General features: G+C 34.1%; 1 protein-coding gene across 2 annotated transcripts in view; it reads left to right on the forward strand.

Moving 5' to 3' along the window:
- Positions 1 to 17195, forward strand: part of ARID2 (AT-rich interaction domain 2) — a 170689-nt gene that overhangs the window by 99316 nt on the left and 54178 nt on the right. For both annotated transcript variants that reach the window (XM_043563493.1, XM_043563492.1), the window contains exons 6-11: positions 1120 to 1187; positions 10732 to 10798; positions 10891 to 11141; positions 11468 to 11564; positions 11659 to 11868; positions 12724 to 12891. In XM_043563493.1, the coding sequence (XP_043419428.1) occupies positions 1120 to 1187; positions 10732 to 10798; positions 10891 to 11141; positions 11468 to 11564; positions 11659 to 11868; positions 12724 to 12891 (861 nt within the window). The remainder of the gene's footprint in view (positions 1 to 1119; positions 1188 to 10731; positions 10799 to 10890; positions 11142 to 11467; positions 11565 to 11658; positions 11869 to 12723; positions 12892 to 17195) is intronic.

Raw genomic sequence — 17195 nt, forward strand, 5'->3', positions numbered from 1 at the left:
ACATATCCATTAAGGATGCTTACTTTTGTTTTTTAAAGAATTATGTTCACAAAACTAGTTTTTCTGTTAACTATTGCCACTATATAGTTTTCTTTCTGTGTTCCAAAAGCAGTAGCTTTCATTAAAGAATTAATCTCATGGTTGATAAAAGCACTTCCCTTTTTTTTTTTTTAATTTTTTAAGTTTGTTTATTTTGAGGGAGACAGAGACAGCGCAGGTGGGAAAGAGGGAGAGAGAGAATTCCAAACAGGCTGTGTGCTGCCAACCTAGAGCCCAATATGGGCCTCAAACTCACGAAACTATGAAATCTTGACCTGAGCCAAAACCAAGAGTCAGACGCTCAACTGGCTGAGCCATCCAGATGCCCCAAAAACATTTCCCTAATTTTTAAAGGCTTAATGCTTAGTATTGCCCCACATTTCAGACATTTGTATCATACTGCTTTTATTGTCTGTTCCCATAACTGATAATAATATGAGCTAGCAACATAAAGGAGAAATAAAATGATATAACATCTTCTTATATGCCTAAACCTTTGTTGTGGGGAGCTGAAGGGTTGGGTGTTATTAAGAAGGTTTTGAAATGCATGATTTGATTTTTCTTCTAAAACAACTTTATCAAATGTAGAGAAACTATAGTACTGAGTATGTTTCTTAGGGGAGATTTTATTTGTGGGAATTACTTCCAAAGAATGCCTTATCCTATTTGAAATATGTATTACCCAATCACTTTTGAAATTAATATAAAAATTTTAAATTTAAAAATTCTGGCAACCTAATAGCAATAGCATTAGTTTGACTTTTTTTTTTCTCCTCTACAAATTAAACCTAATGCAGAGTAACTGTTACAGTATTCTTCTTTTCTACATTGTCTGTATTAATACTATAAAAATGAGTTGTATATTTTTAGTTTGTAGAAAGATAAGTTTTCTTTAAATTCTGTAATTTAAAAAACTGTATTTCAGAAGAGATTATCATGACTTTCTGTCATTTACTATGAAATAGTTTTTAGTGAAGAAGATACGTAAATGTACTTTTGCTGTTTTTTGTAAACCTACATACTAAGGAAGTAAGTGAAAGAATAATTCCATTTTACTGAATATACTATTTATTCTTTTAGCTTTAGGATCCTTTTCTACTGTATTTGGTGAAGAATGGAAGGAGAAGACTGATAGAGATTTTGTTAAGGTAACACATAAATTAAAATATTGAGCCTTTGAAGTACATGTTGCCAAGTGCCAAGGATCAATGGCTGCTCATTTTGTATAGATACTATTTATACTTCAATCCTTAGTATAATACATACAGATACCCATGCAAAGTTGTGATTGCGTAAAAAATGCTTTGGAATAGCAAATAAATAAAGTTCTGTTTTTATTATACATTGATTTCTGAACATGATAAATATATAACAACAGCAATAAATCTGAGAATACCTAGATTCTGAGCAGTATTCTAGCTAATTTCCCTAGGGTTGTTTTTCAGTTCACTTAGTCACTCTTCAGCTGTATCTAATATTTTACTTGATTTACTTGTTAAATTTTATTTCAGTGTCTGTGTTTTTAATTTTTTTTAAATATTTTGTTTAGAGAGAGAGACAGACAGAACGTGAGTCGGGAGGGGGCAGAGGAGAAAAAGAGACACAGAATCTGAGGCAGGCTCCAGGCTCTGAGCTGTTACCGCACAGCCTGACGTGGGGCTCAAACTCACAGACTGTGAGATCATGACCTGAGCCAAAGTTGGACACTTAACCAACCAAGCTACTCAGGCGCCCCTAGTGTCTGTGTTTTAATTTCTAGAACTTTTCTTTATATTTTTTCAAATTCGCCCTTTTGGTCTTTTATGCTTTTAATAATTCAAATAATGTATATTTAAAATATATTGTATTAATATTCAAATTATGTACAAATTAAATATATACATATATAAAATGTAGATCAAAAATTAAATGTATGTGTACAAACACACACACCTGACAGTTCTAATACTTAAGCCTCTTGCAACTCATTCTAGTCACTCTGATTCATGGCGGATTATTCCTTTGTTTTACAATGTTAGTTTATAAACTTTAGCAGACTTTTCTGTGGGATTTTTGTATAGATTGGATGGAGAGTTTATTTCTTCACTTCTTATTTGCATTTGCCAGTGACCTGAAAAGAAAAGCTGTCTAAATTGATTTTATGTTAGTTTCCTTATTGGAAATTTTCTGATGACTGTTGTAATAAAACCAAACCTATGGAGGCTGTGGAGCAGGCTAGTGGTGAAATACTTAGGAAACTGTTTTTAACTCAGAGCTCAAGTAGAGACGGTCAACCCCTTTTGCTCCCTGTATTTGAGGGTATTAGACCTTCCAATTTCTTACCATGATACAAAGTTGCATATTAATTCCCCACTTCACAAGCTTATCTGAAGTCCTGTATTCTTTCCTCCCCCCTCCCCCCTCCCCATTAAAAGCCAAGCCTTTTGGTTGTAGTTAGGCAGATAATTTCTTTAACTCCAGAAAAATAGTGATTAAAGTTGTAAGATGCACAAATTGTGTATTTACTTATGCAGTCAACGATGGGGAGTGGCGGGGGGGGGCGGTTTGTCAGTATACTCCCTTGAAATCAAGAAGATACAAATATGTTGAAGATGATTAGATGATCACCTCTCTTGCATGTTTTCATTAATTTCTGCTTTTTCTTTTTGTACACTGTATTCTTTGGGTTTAATTATTGCACATTTTGTAATCTTGTGCTGGTGCTTAGATCATTGATTTTTGTTTTTATTTTTTCTAATACATACATTTTAATGCATACATTTAAAGCACAAAATTCCTTCTAAGCACACCTTTAATTTTATTCTCCCAATTCTGATATTTCATGTTTTCGTTAAAGGTCACCTTAAATTATCTTATAATTTTCATTATGATTTCCTCTAAATGGATTATTTTGAAGGGAAGTTTCCTTCTTTTTATTTTTTTAAATTTTTATTTAAAATTCCAGTTAGGTAACATACAATGCAATGTTGGTTTCAGGTATACAGTACGGAGATTCAATACTTCCATATAACAACTGGTGCTCATCACAAGTGCACTTCTTAATCCCCATCACCTATTTCACCCTCCACCCCACCCAGCTTCCCTCTGGTAACCATTAGTTTGTTCCCTGTCATTAAGAGTCTGTTTCTTGGTTTGCCCCTCTCTCTCTCTCTCTCTCTCTCTCTCTCTCTCTCTCTCTCTCTCTCTCTGTATTCCTTTCCCTGTTTTCTTTCTTAAATTCACATATGAGTGAAATCATGATACTACCTTTCTCTGACTTCACTGAGCATTATATTCTCTAGCTTCATCCATGTTGTTGTAAAGGGCAATGTTCATTCTTTTTTATGGCTGAATAGTATTCTATTGTATGTGTAGGTAGGTAGGTAGGTAGGTAGACCAGTGTTCTGTATCCATTCACGAGTTGATGGATGCTATTTCCATAATTTGGCTACTTTAGATAATGCTATAAATATCGGGCTGCGTGTATCCCTTTGAATTAGTATTTTTGTATGCTTTGGGTATATACCTAGTAGTGCAATTTGCTAGACCATAAGGAGTTCTATTTTAACTTTTTGAGGAGCCGCCATACTGTTTTTCAGAGTGACTGCACCAGTTTGTATTCCCACCAGCAGTGCAAGGGGATTTCCCTTTTTCTACATCCTTGCCAACACCTGTTGTTTGTGTTGTTGATCTTAGCCATTCTGACAGGTGTGAGGTGAGATGTCATTATAGTTTTGATTTGTATTTTCCTAATGATGAGTGATGTTGAGCATCTTTTCATGTGTCTTTTGGCCATCTATGTGTCTACTTTGGAAAAATGTCTATTCATTTTTCTTTGGAACAATGTTTTTTGCCCATGTTTAAATTGGATTATTTGTTTTTGGGTGTTGAGTTTTACAAGTTCTTTACATATTTTGGATACTGACCCTTTATCAGATATGTCATTTGTAAATATCATCTCTTGAAGGGAAGTTTTTTATATCCAAAAACATGAAGTTTTTCTGGTTTTCTTTTTCTTATTAATATCTAACTGAATTTCACTATGCAGAAATAATATACTCTGTATAATCTTAAACTTTTGAAATATTTTCACTATTTGTTAGCCTAACATTAATGAGGTTTCATAAACACTATTCACATTTGAAAATAATACATATTTGGAAGTTGTTGGATGTGAATTTCTATGTGTGTCAGGTCAGTATGGTTAATCATGATACTCCTGTTTCCATATCAGTACTCTTTTGTCCATTTATTTCTTCAATTATGGAGAGAGGTATATTAAAAACACCTAATGTGATTATTGATATGACTTTCCTTACAGTTCTATAATTCTGTGTTTTTATATTTCAAGACTGTTACACAGTGCACACTTATAGATGTTATATCTTTCTGGTTAACTGAACATATAAAGTACCTTTTTTACCTTTAAGTCTACTTTTTTTGGTCTTAAATCATTGTAAAATCATTTTCCACTTGGCTGTGGTTTGTATGGCTCATATTTTGCCTTGAACCTCTCTTTTGGGGGGAATGCAAAAATAGTAACTTTAATTTTATTTATTTATTTTCAGGAATAGAATTTAGTAATTCGTTTACATATAACAGTGCTCACCCCAACAAGTGTCCTCCTAAATGCCCCTCGCCCATTTAGCCCATCACCCCACCCAGCACTCCTCCAGCAACCCTTAGTTTGTTCTCTGTATTTAAGAGTCTCTTATGGTTTGTCTACCTTTGTGTTTTACATTATTTTTGCTTCCCTTCCCTTATGTTCATCTGCCTTGAACTGTCCTTATTTATCCTTGTATTTTAGATTTTTTTATATATATAAAAACATACATTTGGACTTTCTTCCCCCCAGTGTGAAAATCTTTGTTTTTAAATTTGTGCATTTATTTAATTTATGTTAAATATAATTTTGATATGATTGTGTTTAAATATGCAGTGTATTAAATTGGCCTCTATAGGTCCTGCCTATTTGGTTTGGTTTTGTTTCCCTTCCTCCTTTCTTACTTTTTTTTTCAATTGATTTGACTGAGTATTGTTTACTATTCAGTATTCTGCATACGGTTACTTTGGTATTTTATACTTTTTCTGTTCTCTTAGTGATTACACTAGAGATTATAATTTTATTTTATTTAGTTATTATTTTTTAAATGTATATTTATTTATTTTGAGGGAGAGAGACAGAGCATGTGAGTGGGGGAGGAGCAGAGAGGGGGGAGGAGAGAGAGAATATGAGAGTCCCAAGCTGGCTCCACACTGCCAGCAGAAAGCCCAGCACAGGGCCCGAACCCATGAACCATGAGATCGTGACCAGAGCTGAAATCAAGAGCTGGACACTTAACTGACTGAGCCACCAGGCACCCCAAGATTATAATTTTCATTGTTACTAATTTAGTAAATTAGTACTTTTACCACTTTTTATTTAATGCAGGAACACTGGAACAAACTCCCATCTCCATATACTCACTTTTGATGTCTATATATTGCTCTTGTTATACTTTACTTTGCTCTTTTTCAGACCTCTTAAAATAGAATCTTAGGCCATTGGTTTTAAACATTCCTTCTTGTTTAATGTCAGCATATAAAGCTATAAATTCTGATAAACTGCTTGAGATGTATCCCACACGTTTGCTTATGTTGAGTTTTCATTATCATTTAGTTCAAGATATTTTCTCATGTCCTTCATGATTTCTTGTTTATGGGTTATGTAGAAGTGTGCTGTTTAATATCTGACTGTGTAGCTTTTAATATTAGTATTATTGTTAAAGTTATTACTCTTATCTCATTCCATTGTTGTCAGAGAACATAGTCTATATAAGTTCTTTTAAACTTACCAGGATTTGTTTTATGGCTCAGCATATGGTTTTCATGAATGTTTCATACACACTTGAAAACATTGTATGCTCTACTATTGTTGAATGCAATATTTATTAATAACAAGCCAAGGTATTTGACAGTGTTCAAAATTTTTGTATCATGACTGCTTTTATACATAATTGTTCCAGGATTTCCTGGGAGATGAGTGTTAAAATTATCGACAGTGTGAATGCTTCTGTCTCCTTTTAGTTCTGTCAGTTTTTGCTCTTGTTTTTATTAAGTGTTTATTCATTTTCGAGAGAGAGGGTGACAGGATCTGAAGCAGGCTGTATGCTGACAGCAGCTAGCTCAATTCAGGGCTCAAACTCCCAAACTGTGAGATCATGGACTGAGCCACCCAGGCAGCCCAGTTCTGTCAGTTTTTGTATTTTGAACCTCTGTTATTAGTTGCATATACACTTAGGATTTTTACATTTTCTTTTTTTTTTTTAATTTTTTTAACGTTTATTTATTATTGAAAGACAGAGAAACACAGAGCGTGAGCAGGGGACGGGTAGAGAGAGGGGAAGACACAGAATCTGAAGTAGGTTCCAGGCTCTGAGCTGTCAGCACAGAGACAGACGCGGGGCTCAAACTCACCAGCTGTGAGATCATGACCTGAGCCGAAGTCAGTCACCTAACCAACTGAGCCACCCAGGTGCCCCAGGATTTTTACATTTTCTTGATGATTCAGCTTTTATTTATCAGCATGAAATATTCCTCTGACCTCTGGTAATATCCCATTTTCTGAAGTAACTTCCCTGGTATAATTTATCTATAGCAGCTTTCTTATAATTAATATTTTCATGATATATCTTTTTCCGTCTTTATGCTTGTCATCTGTGGTTTTATATACAGTGTTTCTTATAGACATCTTATAGTTGGGTTTTGCTTTCCCCTCTTCCCTCACTATAGTTTTTCTGTAATTTATTACTTTTCATGAATGTGTTCAGACCATTTATTTATACTTTATGAAATTATTGATGTGGTTGAGTTTTGATTCTTAGCTTTTATTTTCCTAAAAATTTTATTTTGCCTTTATGTTTGAAAGATGTTTTTGCTGAATATAAAATTACATGTTTTTAGGGTATTATCTGAGTAGTTTTAGGGTAATGTTGCATTGCCATCTGATTTGCTTGTTACTGACAAGAAGTCAGTTTTATTCTTATTATCTTGTGTGTGATGTGTTTTCTCTGACTGCTTGTAAGGTGTTTGCTTAATCATCAATTTTTATTTTGGTTATGATGTGCCTTGTTGAAGTTTTCTGCACTTTTCTTGCTTGGGATTTATTTAGCTCTTTTGGTTGTAATTTTTCATGAAATCTGGAAAGTTTTGACAGTTATGCCTTGAAATATTTTCTTTCCCTTATTTTTCTCAGACTATATTCATACAAATGTTAGACCATTTATTGTCCCACAGGCCACTGAAGTTCTGTTCATTGTTTTTAGACCTTCTTTTCCTGTGTTCTTCATGGATAGTTTCTGTTATGTTTAGCCCCTCTAGTCATGTTTTTTATTTCAGATACTGTGTTTTTCTACTCTAGAGATTCTATTTGACTGTCTTTAAAAACATCCCATTTTTCTAATTGTGTTCATACTTCCCTTTACATCTTTGCCCATATTTAGTAAAAAATAAAATTTTATTTAAAAATGTTTTAAAATCTATCTGCTAAATCCATTCTCTTTATTACATCTGGATTTGTTTTTTGTTGAAATATTTTTGTCTTAGTTATGAATCATGTTTCCTACTTTCTTTGTACAGACAATAATTTTTTATTAGATATGGATATTACGAATGTTACATTATTGAATATTTGGATTTTGGACTTTGTTCTGGCATGCTTTTTAATTGACATATGGATTGTGACATATTGATCCTTTAGAAGATTGTTTTAAAGCTTTGTTATGATTGAGAGAAATTAGTCTTTAGCACTAGTTTATCCTTATTCCTAAGGCATGGCTTTGTTTGGATTTTGACTGAATTAACAGGGTATTTAATGAGTTTTCTCTGTTTTGTGAATTGTCCAGTATAGCTCCTCAGTAGTTTTTCTCTACTTTTTTTTTTTTTTTTTTTTGGCCTGGTGTTTTGGAGTTCAGTCATAACATCAATCAATTCAAGGCAGTCCTGTGCAGAGTCATGGAGTTGTCTCTTCATTGCTCCTCTTTCTTGCAAATTTGCTCTCAAAATCTAGTTCTATTGGCCTTGATCAGTTTCCTCAGCTTGCTGTGATCTTTTAGATTTATTGTCCCTTTGCTGTAGTCTAGAAAGAGCGTCCTGTAAAACTATGGAACAGTCATTGGACTCACTTCATTCGTTTTCCCTATTTCAGTGATTAGTTTTGCATTGCTGTGTTGTCCAATCTCTGAAAACAGTTGTTTTATACATAGTAGTTTTATGATAGGAAGAGGACTACTGAAGTACCAGTTACTCCATTATGGCCTGAACAAAAGTCTCTTCTAGACATTTTGTCTTAGATTTTAATTTTATGTGTATTTTTACCTCATAAGACATTTTTTAAGTAATTCATTCATTATCTTGATTTAAACTACATCTACCTTTTCATTTATTTTTCTTTCACGCTGGTTTGTAGATGACAAGTTTTCTCAGTTTTCATTTGCCAGTTTTCATTTTTGAAGGGCAATTTCACTGTATAAAGATTTTAGGGGCGCCTGGGTGGCGCAGTCGGTTAAGCGTCCGACTTCAGCCAGGTCACGATCTCGCGGTCCGTGAGTTCGAGCCCCGCGTCAGGCTCTGGGCTGATGGCTCAGAGCCTGGAGCCTGTTTCCGATTCTGCGTCTCCCTCTCTCTCTGCCCCTCCCCCGTTCATGCTCTGTCTCTCTCTGTCGCAAAAATAAATAAACGTTGAAAAAAAAAAAATTAAAAAAAAAAAAGATTTTAGTTTGGCAGATCATTTCTTCCATCACTAAGGAAATGTCCCATTGTCTTCTGGCTTCCATTATCATCATCATCATTATTATTATTATTATTATTAATTTTTTTTTTTTTTACAAAGTCTGCTGTCATTTTAGTTGTCCTTTTCAAGATTATCTGTTCTTTTCTCTGTCTTTGCATTTTAAATTGGGTTTTGTTTTGGAGGGTTTGTATGTGTGTGTTTTAATTTTTTTTTTTTAATGTTTATATATTTTTGAGAGAGAGAGAGAGAGAGAGAGAGAGAGAGAGTAAGCAGGGGAAGGGCAGAGAGAGAGGGAGACACAGAATCCGAAGCAGGCTTCAGGCTTCAGGCTGTCAGCACAGCCCGACATGGGGCTCCAGCCCACGAACTGCAAGATCATGACCTGAGCCGGTCAGATACTTGACCAACTAAACCACCCAGGCGCCCCTGTTTTGTTTTGTGTTTGCTTTTCAGGTATTTTATTATTTTATTGTGATGTTCCTACACATCTTTATTTCTCTTTCTTCAGAGTTTGGAGTGCTTTTTAAATCTGTAGGTTAACATCTTTCAGTTGTTTTAGAAAATTCTTTGCCTTGTCTGTTCAACTATTGTTTCTGCCCATTCTCATCTTCCTCAGGAACTCCAATTACCCTAATGTTAGAACCTTTCACTGTATGCCCTGTGTCTTATATGCTTTTTTTTTTCATCCTTTTGTCTCTTTTTGCTGACAATTAGTTATTTTCTTCTGCACTCTCTTTTAGTTCACTAATTGTTTCTTGAGTTGTATATAATCATTTGTTAGATTGAGTTGTCTTTTCAGTTCTAGAAATTCTGTTTAGCTTTTATATTTTTTTAATATTTATTTATTATTCAATTTTTGAGAGAGAGAGAGAGATAGCATGAGTGGGGAAGGGGCATAGAGAGAGGGAGACAGACTCCCAAGCAGGCTCCACATTGTCAGTACAGAGCCCGACGTGGGGCTCGAACTCAAGAACTGTAAGATCATAACCAGAGCCAAAATCAAAAGTCAAATGCTCAACCAACTGAGCCACTCAGACACCCCAGTTCTTATAGTTTTCATTTATTTGCCAAATTTTTCGATCTCTTATTTCTTTGAATTTATTATCTGTGATCATCTAAAATTCCATGTCTGATATCTTTGTTATTTGGATTTCCTATGGCCCTTTTTTCTTGTTTATTGAACATTGTTTTTTTATTTTTCTTCGTATGCCTAATTCTTGTTTATTCTCAAATATTTTCTATCGTGAGTTTTTTGAGCAGTGGATCCTTTTGGTAGTGGACTTTTTCTCAAGACTAGTGACTTTAAAAATTTTTTTTTTCAACGTTTATTTATTTTTTTGGGACAGAGAGAGACAGAGCATGAACGGGGGAGGGGCAGAGAGAGAGGGAGACACAGAATCGGAAACAGGCTCCAGGCTCTGAGCCATCAGCCCAGAGCCTGACGCGGGGCTCGAACTCGCCGACCGCGAGATCGCGACCTGGCTGAAGTCGGACGCCCAACCGACTGCGCCACCCAGGCGCCCCAAGACTAGTGACTTTAAATGCAAAGGAATCTTCATTCCAAAAAAATAAAATACAATTATTTTGAAATATACATACTAGAATGCTTAAGAGATGAAAAGCCAATAGTCTGTGTGCTTCTTTATTAGTTCAAAGGTAACAAGATAATACGACCCTAAATTAGTACAAAAGTAACAAGATAATAGCACCATAACCCCAGGTTGAGAAACTCTAGTCTGAAATGATACCTTATTTATAATTACCTTAAACTTATAAAAAGTTAAGCATTTATGTCAAATAAATAAATATATAACATATAATATCTACATGAATTTTTTTAAATAGAAATTTTATAAATTTCTCTGAATTTAAAGACAGTCTTTAAAGTAATAGAAGAGTTGTTTTCAAATGTCAGAATTAAGTATTATAATTTCTTACTACAGTTTTGGAAGGACATTGTTGATGATAATGAAGTACGTGACCTCATTTCTGACAGAAACAAGTCTCATGGTAAGTCAATAAGAAAAATTTTAAGTAACTTTGACTATCAATAATAATAAATGAAATATTAATTTAAGTAAAATGTGTATTTTCTATTATAGAAGGTACATCAGGAGAATGGATTTGGGAATCTTTATTTCATCCACCTCGAAAGCTGGGCATTAATGATATTGAAGGACAACGGGTACTTCAGATTGCAGTGATTTTGCGAAATCTTTCCTTTGAGGAGGGCAATGTTAAGCTCTTGGCAGCTAATCGTACCTGTCTTCGTTTCCTATTACTTTCTGCACATAGTCATTTTATTTCTCTAAGGCAATTAGGCCTTGACACATTAGGAAATATTGCAGCTGAGGTAAGCATGTGACAGTAACTTAAAATAGTTTTAATAGTTAGCAGTGATATTTACTTTAAAATTTTAGTATATAGGATTATTATATTTGCTATACTTACAGAATATGAAAGGCCTACATACAGTTTTGCCTAAAGTGGTATGGTATCACACACTTTTTTAGAAAAAAGAAATATTTGAAATGATGCTCCAGATTTAGTGATGGCTATTGTCACAGTAACTACATTTTTTTAAAACATACGCAACACTGTTGTTAATTTTTATTAAATTTGAAGTTTACAACAGTGGAAGAAGCCTGCCTCAACAATAGTGTCCTTTCTTTTTTCCAGCTTCTATTGGACCCTGTTGATTTCAAAACTACTCATCTGATGTTTCATACTGTTACTAAATGCCTAATGTCAAGGGATAGATTTTTAAAGATGAGGGGTAAGCGCTTACTTAATTTTCTTACTGTATAACACACACAAAATTTTTAGCATCTGTTAAAAAACAAATAAATGTTTGCATGTATGCTTTTCAGGCATGGAAATTTTGGGAAATCTTTGCAAAGCAGAAGACAATGGTGTTTTGATTTGTGAATATGTCGATCAGGACTCATACAGAGAGATCATTTGTCATCTCACTTTACCTGATGTGCTGCTTGTAATCTCAACACTCGAGGTGCTATATATGCTCACTGAAATGGGAGACGTCGCTTGCACAAAAATTGCAAAAGTAGAAAAGAGCATAGGTAAGACTAAACCAAAGAAACATTTATTTTCCTTATTGAGGAAAAAAAATATTTAGTCTGGTACTGTGCTAAATCACAATTGATATTTAGGATGTACTGTTTATTTTGAGGGGTCATTACCCATTAGATACACTTGTTTGTGCTATTCTTTTTTGCCTGTTTAAGATTAGCAAGAAACTTCTGTCATATAGAGACCAGGGTGTATGTGGCTACCAATAATTCATGTCCCTTTCTGTATTTCTGTTACTACATATCAGATTTCAAACCAACAAAACTGCTGTCTCTGAAGAGCAGATCTTTCAGTTTTAAACAGTCAGCTGCTACTATTAAGCAACTGAAGTTGAGTGAAAAAGTTTCCTTGTGTTCCTAGAAGTTGCTGGTAGTGCTACTATCCTTAAAATTAGTGAACTTAACACACCCTTAGTGGGTTGGCAGTTTTAAACATACTTATGAAAGTATATCATGTTAACATTTTACTCATTGATTAAAATGATTTCTGTCTTTGGTGTAAATACTAAAATCAGAGTTAATAGAGATTTGGCTTGCCAGTACTATTATTGAGAAATTTAAGATGTTACTTTCCATATCAGTGGTTCCTAAATCTGGCTACACATCAGAATCAGTTGGGAAATTGTTTAAAAACAAAGATGCCAAATCCCCATCCCAGAGATACTAAATCAGTCTTCAGAGATTGAGCCTAACTATCTTTTTTAAAGATCCACAGATAATTCTGATGAACGATGATTTGTGGACTGGCATTTGAGAAACAGTTATTCTAACAGCATGTGTTCTTCAACAATGTAATTGTTTGGTAATATTATTGATTAATAACTATTGGTTTTTAATTTATTTTAGACATGTTAGTGTGTCTGGTTTCTATGGATATTCAGATGTTTGGCCCTGATGCACTAGCTGCAGTAAAACTCGTCGAACATCCAAGTTCCAGTCATCAAGTTTTATCTGAAATTAGGCCACAAGCTGTAGAGCAAGTCCAAACCCAGACCCATGTAGCATCCACCCCAGGTTAGTGTTTTTACATAATGTTTTTTCAGTATGGTTAATGGTGTGTAAGATTTAATACTAAGGATAAATTTAAATATGCAGTACAGGAAACTGATATTGTATAGTGGAATAGGCTAAAGCAGAACTTGAGTGTAAGCTTTAATTTCTTAGATACTATACGTTCCAGGAGCAGTAGGACCAACGTAAGTCAGAGGAAGAATAGTATAATAGAGTTTCAAAAAACATTTGTGAGGGATTAGAAATTTACAACTGTGGGAACAAGATGAAGTGCCCCGATGGACTTATTTGTGATTTTGTTCACTGGAAATTGATACACCAAGAATGACCTTATAATTATAATTCTCCTAGCTGATCATACTAATACATAAGTATAATATATCCTAATAACTTTCAATTTTGGACCAGAAACCATAGAATCAGAGTCTTGGATTAGACACATGTGCATTTGTACACATGACGCATATATGGACATGTATACCTGCACTTGTGCACCCTTCCTCGGGGCCCTTGGGTCAGTTCTGTTTAACTCAAATGTCTTTAATTGGAATTCATACCTGTCTAATAATGATCATTCTCTTCAGTCCTTGGACTTCTTTCTCCTATCTCAATATGAGTCATCATTTTTATTTTTTAGCACTCTCAGCTTTTTTGGAAGTGCTTTTTTCAACTTCATTTGTCTTAAAACAATCCATCTTTCACCTCATCTGCTCTTTCCACCTCCTACCATTCCCAAGACATTTTTCTTTCCTTGTATTTTTTAATATAGGATATTCTTTTCCTCAGTTGGTCGTATTCTCACTTTGTAATTAATATGGAAGTCATGTGACATGGGTTTCTTCAGCTTCTTACCCCTTCACTTACAAACTTATTAGCGTCTGAATTCATTTCCCTTCAACTTCCCTTTGTCTTCAGAGATGTCAGCTGCTTCTCAATCTGTGCTCTGAATATCCATCTATCTCCTCATTCATATATCTTAAACCTCTTTATCTTTCACCTGCTTCTTCCTTTCAGCCTAGAAATACATTTAGATCATTCTCAACTTCCCTCACAACCTTACAGCAAAAATCTCATTATTTTTTATCTTTAACTACCACATCCATTCATTCACCAAATCTTGTTGAATCTTTCTAAATACCCTGGCATCTTCAACTGCCAGTGCTTATGGCCCAGTTCAGACTTTCATCACATCTCTCCACCTCCTTGTTCTGCTCTCATTTAATCATGGTCCCAGTCTCTCCTCTTCTCTAACTTATAGAATCACAATTATGTACTCTATTCACACAAAGTGTGTAATACATATCACATACTTTATTGACTTCCACTGCATCCTTCTAAAGTATATGGTAGAGTTGTATCATATGTGCATTTAACTTACTTGATATCAACTAACAGAATTGGGCAAATTATAAAGCATGAAAACAGTAGGTAATTTTGACTACTAATCTAGTTAGTACCTTTCACCCACAGGCAATAGATGTTAAATAGCCAATGCATATTGGGGAATCAGTGGTCAAATATTAATAGTTTCTCAACCTTAACAAAGAAATGAAACAGTTCATTTTGCCAGTTAGGTGTGTGGTGGGAGTATGTTCTTATCCTTAAAGAAGAAACTAGAGATTAAATTAATTGAGGGCCATAGAGAAACTATGTCCAACAAAGAAAGGAATTAATAAATTATCATTGATAACCTGAAACATAATGGTCCATTTGAAGAATATTTAAGGGTAGTTTTGATGAAGGCTACTGTTTTTTGCCTTGTCATTGACCCACTAGTGACCTTAACAAATGAAGCCACCTCCTAAACTAAGATTTGGTCCTCATTTAGCAAACGGACAAAATTAAATGATGAGCGTTTGTGATATGTGTGTATATACACACATACACACATATATATATATATAGTAATTCATTGATAGAGGTGGGAATAAGCCTCTAAAGACAACCTAAAAGTGTTCATCTTTGAGCCGATGAGCATTTTACTTTATTACTAGCTCATCATGAATGACAACTTTTAATTGTTTTATTAGGTATCATTCATAGTGTGCCCCCCCCCATTGTTTGTTTATTACTGCTTTCTTATGGAATGGTCCTCTTCAAACTTTTTGCCCACTTTTCCTCATCACTATGAATACTTACATATAACCTTTCACCCACTTTTAATTTGAAATCTAAATTTCTTCATTATAACTTAAATAGTTGTAAATAAAATTTTTTGTGTATATTAAATTGACATTTTGAAATAAAAGTTAAAATACTTTTTGTATCCAGTATCATCTTGATACTTACCAACATCCATTTAAAAAAATATATAAACTCTTCATATTGGAAATTTTATATACCCTCTTTCTCCTTGAACTCGTATCAGTACTTCTCAGCTATAAATGTAGACATTTTAGTTTAACTTCTTCAATTTCCTGGTGCTCTATGAAGTTTTAAGTGTTTAAAATTTTATCATTACGAGTTTTAGAAATCAACAGTATGTGAAACAATACATGACAAAGTAGCTATTGGAAGTTCATCTCTTAATGAGGTGGACGAGACTTTTTTCCCTACTTCTTGGTAAAGTGTTAACTCCAGTGTGTCCCAGAATGACTATTTTTTATTGCTTGAGTGAAACTGGGTTCAACATTAATTCTATCTCTGTTTTTCCTTTTTATAGATTTAATTTGAAAATCTAGTTCACATCAGTAAATAGCTAAGGTTAGAACTTAGTAATTCTTTGACCTTCAGAATTATCCAAAATTATTAAGATTATATTTAATGATCTTCTGACGTGAGTTCTTTGATTTTGTTGAAATCAAAAAAGTAACAACATATGACTCAGAAAAGAATTTGATGCCCAGTCAGTACATTTACTTTTAAGCTTATTGAAAATATATTAAAAAGATATTAATAAGATATGACTAGAAGTTATACTCACTGACTGTTTTGCTTAGATACACCTTATTTAACCTGATACATTCAAGAAGTATTAGCACACCAGTTCTCAAACTTCAGGGTGCATTAGAATCACCTGGTGGGCCTACACACTGATTTCTAGGCTCCATACCCTGAATTTCTGATTCAGGTGGACCTGAGAATTTTAATGTCTAACAAGTTCCCATGAGATGCTGATGCTACAGGTCAGGGAACTATGCTTTGAGGACCACTGGGTTAGGAACTGGATATATTGTTCGAGACCAATATAGTTTTTCGATACGGTGCTTTTATCATGTGCTTTGAGTAGTTTTGTGTTAAAACCTTGGAACTGCAGATTTACCTCATTCAGTTATAGAAAATGTCTGCCACATAACCTAACTAATAGTCTTTATTATCAAAAGGATCTTGCTTAATCAACCTCATTTTCCATTATTTTGATAAAGTCCAACTTTATTTTTCAATCCAAGAAAGTGTGGTTAATAGGTGTTCCCATGACACGCTCCTTACTTTGTAATTCTAACATAGTTAAGCCATGACTTTGTCATCTGAATGAAATAAGATGACACCACCTTCAGTATTCCTTTAAAAAATTTATCTATGCTTTACTTATAAAGATTCGACCTGAAAAGTAATACCCTTTTACTAGGATAGAGGAGGGAAGGACATTAAACAAAAATTGTCTTCACTCTATATTTGAATTCAGAACACACCAAAGCACCAGAATAGTCAATATCTAATGCCCAACATTGCTCCTAAATATAATATGTAAAGCATAATAAAATATAGACAGAAAGCCCTACCATAATACCTTGGTTAAAAGAAGCTTTGTGGTTTGTAATAATTCTGATTCTCCCTTTGGTGCCCTAGAGGTTTTTGTATCATTCGTCATCATTGTTATCATCATCATCATAGCTAACATTTATATAGTGAAAACTATGTGCCTGGCATTGTTTTAAGTGGCTTCTATATAAACTCCTCTAATCCTCATAATGACCTATGAGGTCAGTGTTACTTTTCCACATTTTATGGACAGAGAGGTTAATTAACTTGCCCACGGTTACACAGCTAGTGAGTGCTGGAACTCTAGAGCCAGCCGCTCTGGCTCCAGAGCCGTGTATTTAACCATAACTTGATTTGCTCTAAAGGATGGATGAGATGTAATAAGACTTTCTGTTCCAAAATGGGAGAAGGGCAGTTTTAAAAAGGTATATATACAAAAGTTGAGTATCTGGAAATTGATAATTTCAACATCATTTCTAATGTTTCACTCAACTAGTTAATTGATTCAGGAGATTTCAGTCTGAGTAGGGTACGTAGTACAATCATAGTACAACTGATGAAGAAAAAGGAGGAAGATTTCCATATAGGTACAGGCCCTAGAAGGC

The sequence above is a fragment of the Prionailurus bengalensis genome, chromosome B4, assembly GCF_016509475.1.
Source record: "Prionailurus bengalensis isolate Pbe53 chromosome B4, Fcat_Pben_1.1_paternal_pri, whole genome shotgun sequence".
Taxonomy (NCBI): Eukaryota; Metazoa; Chordata; class Mammalia; order Carnivora; family Felidae; genus Prionailurus; species Prionailurus bengalensis.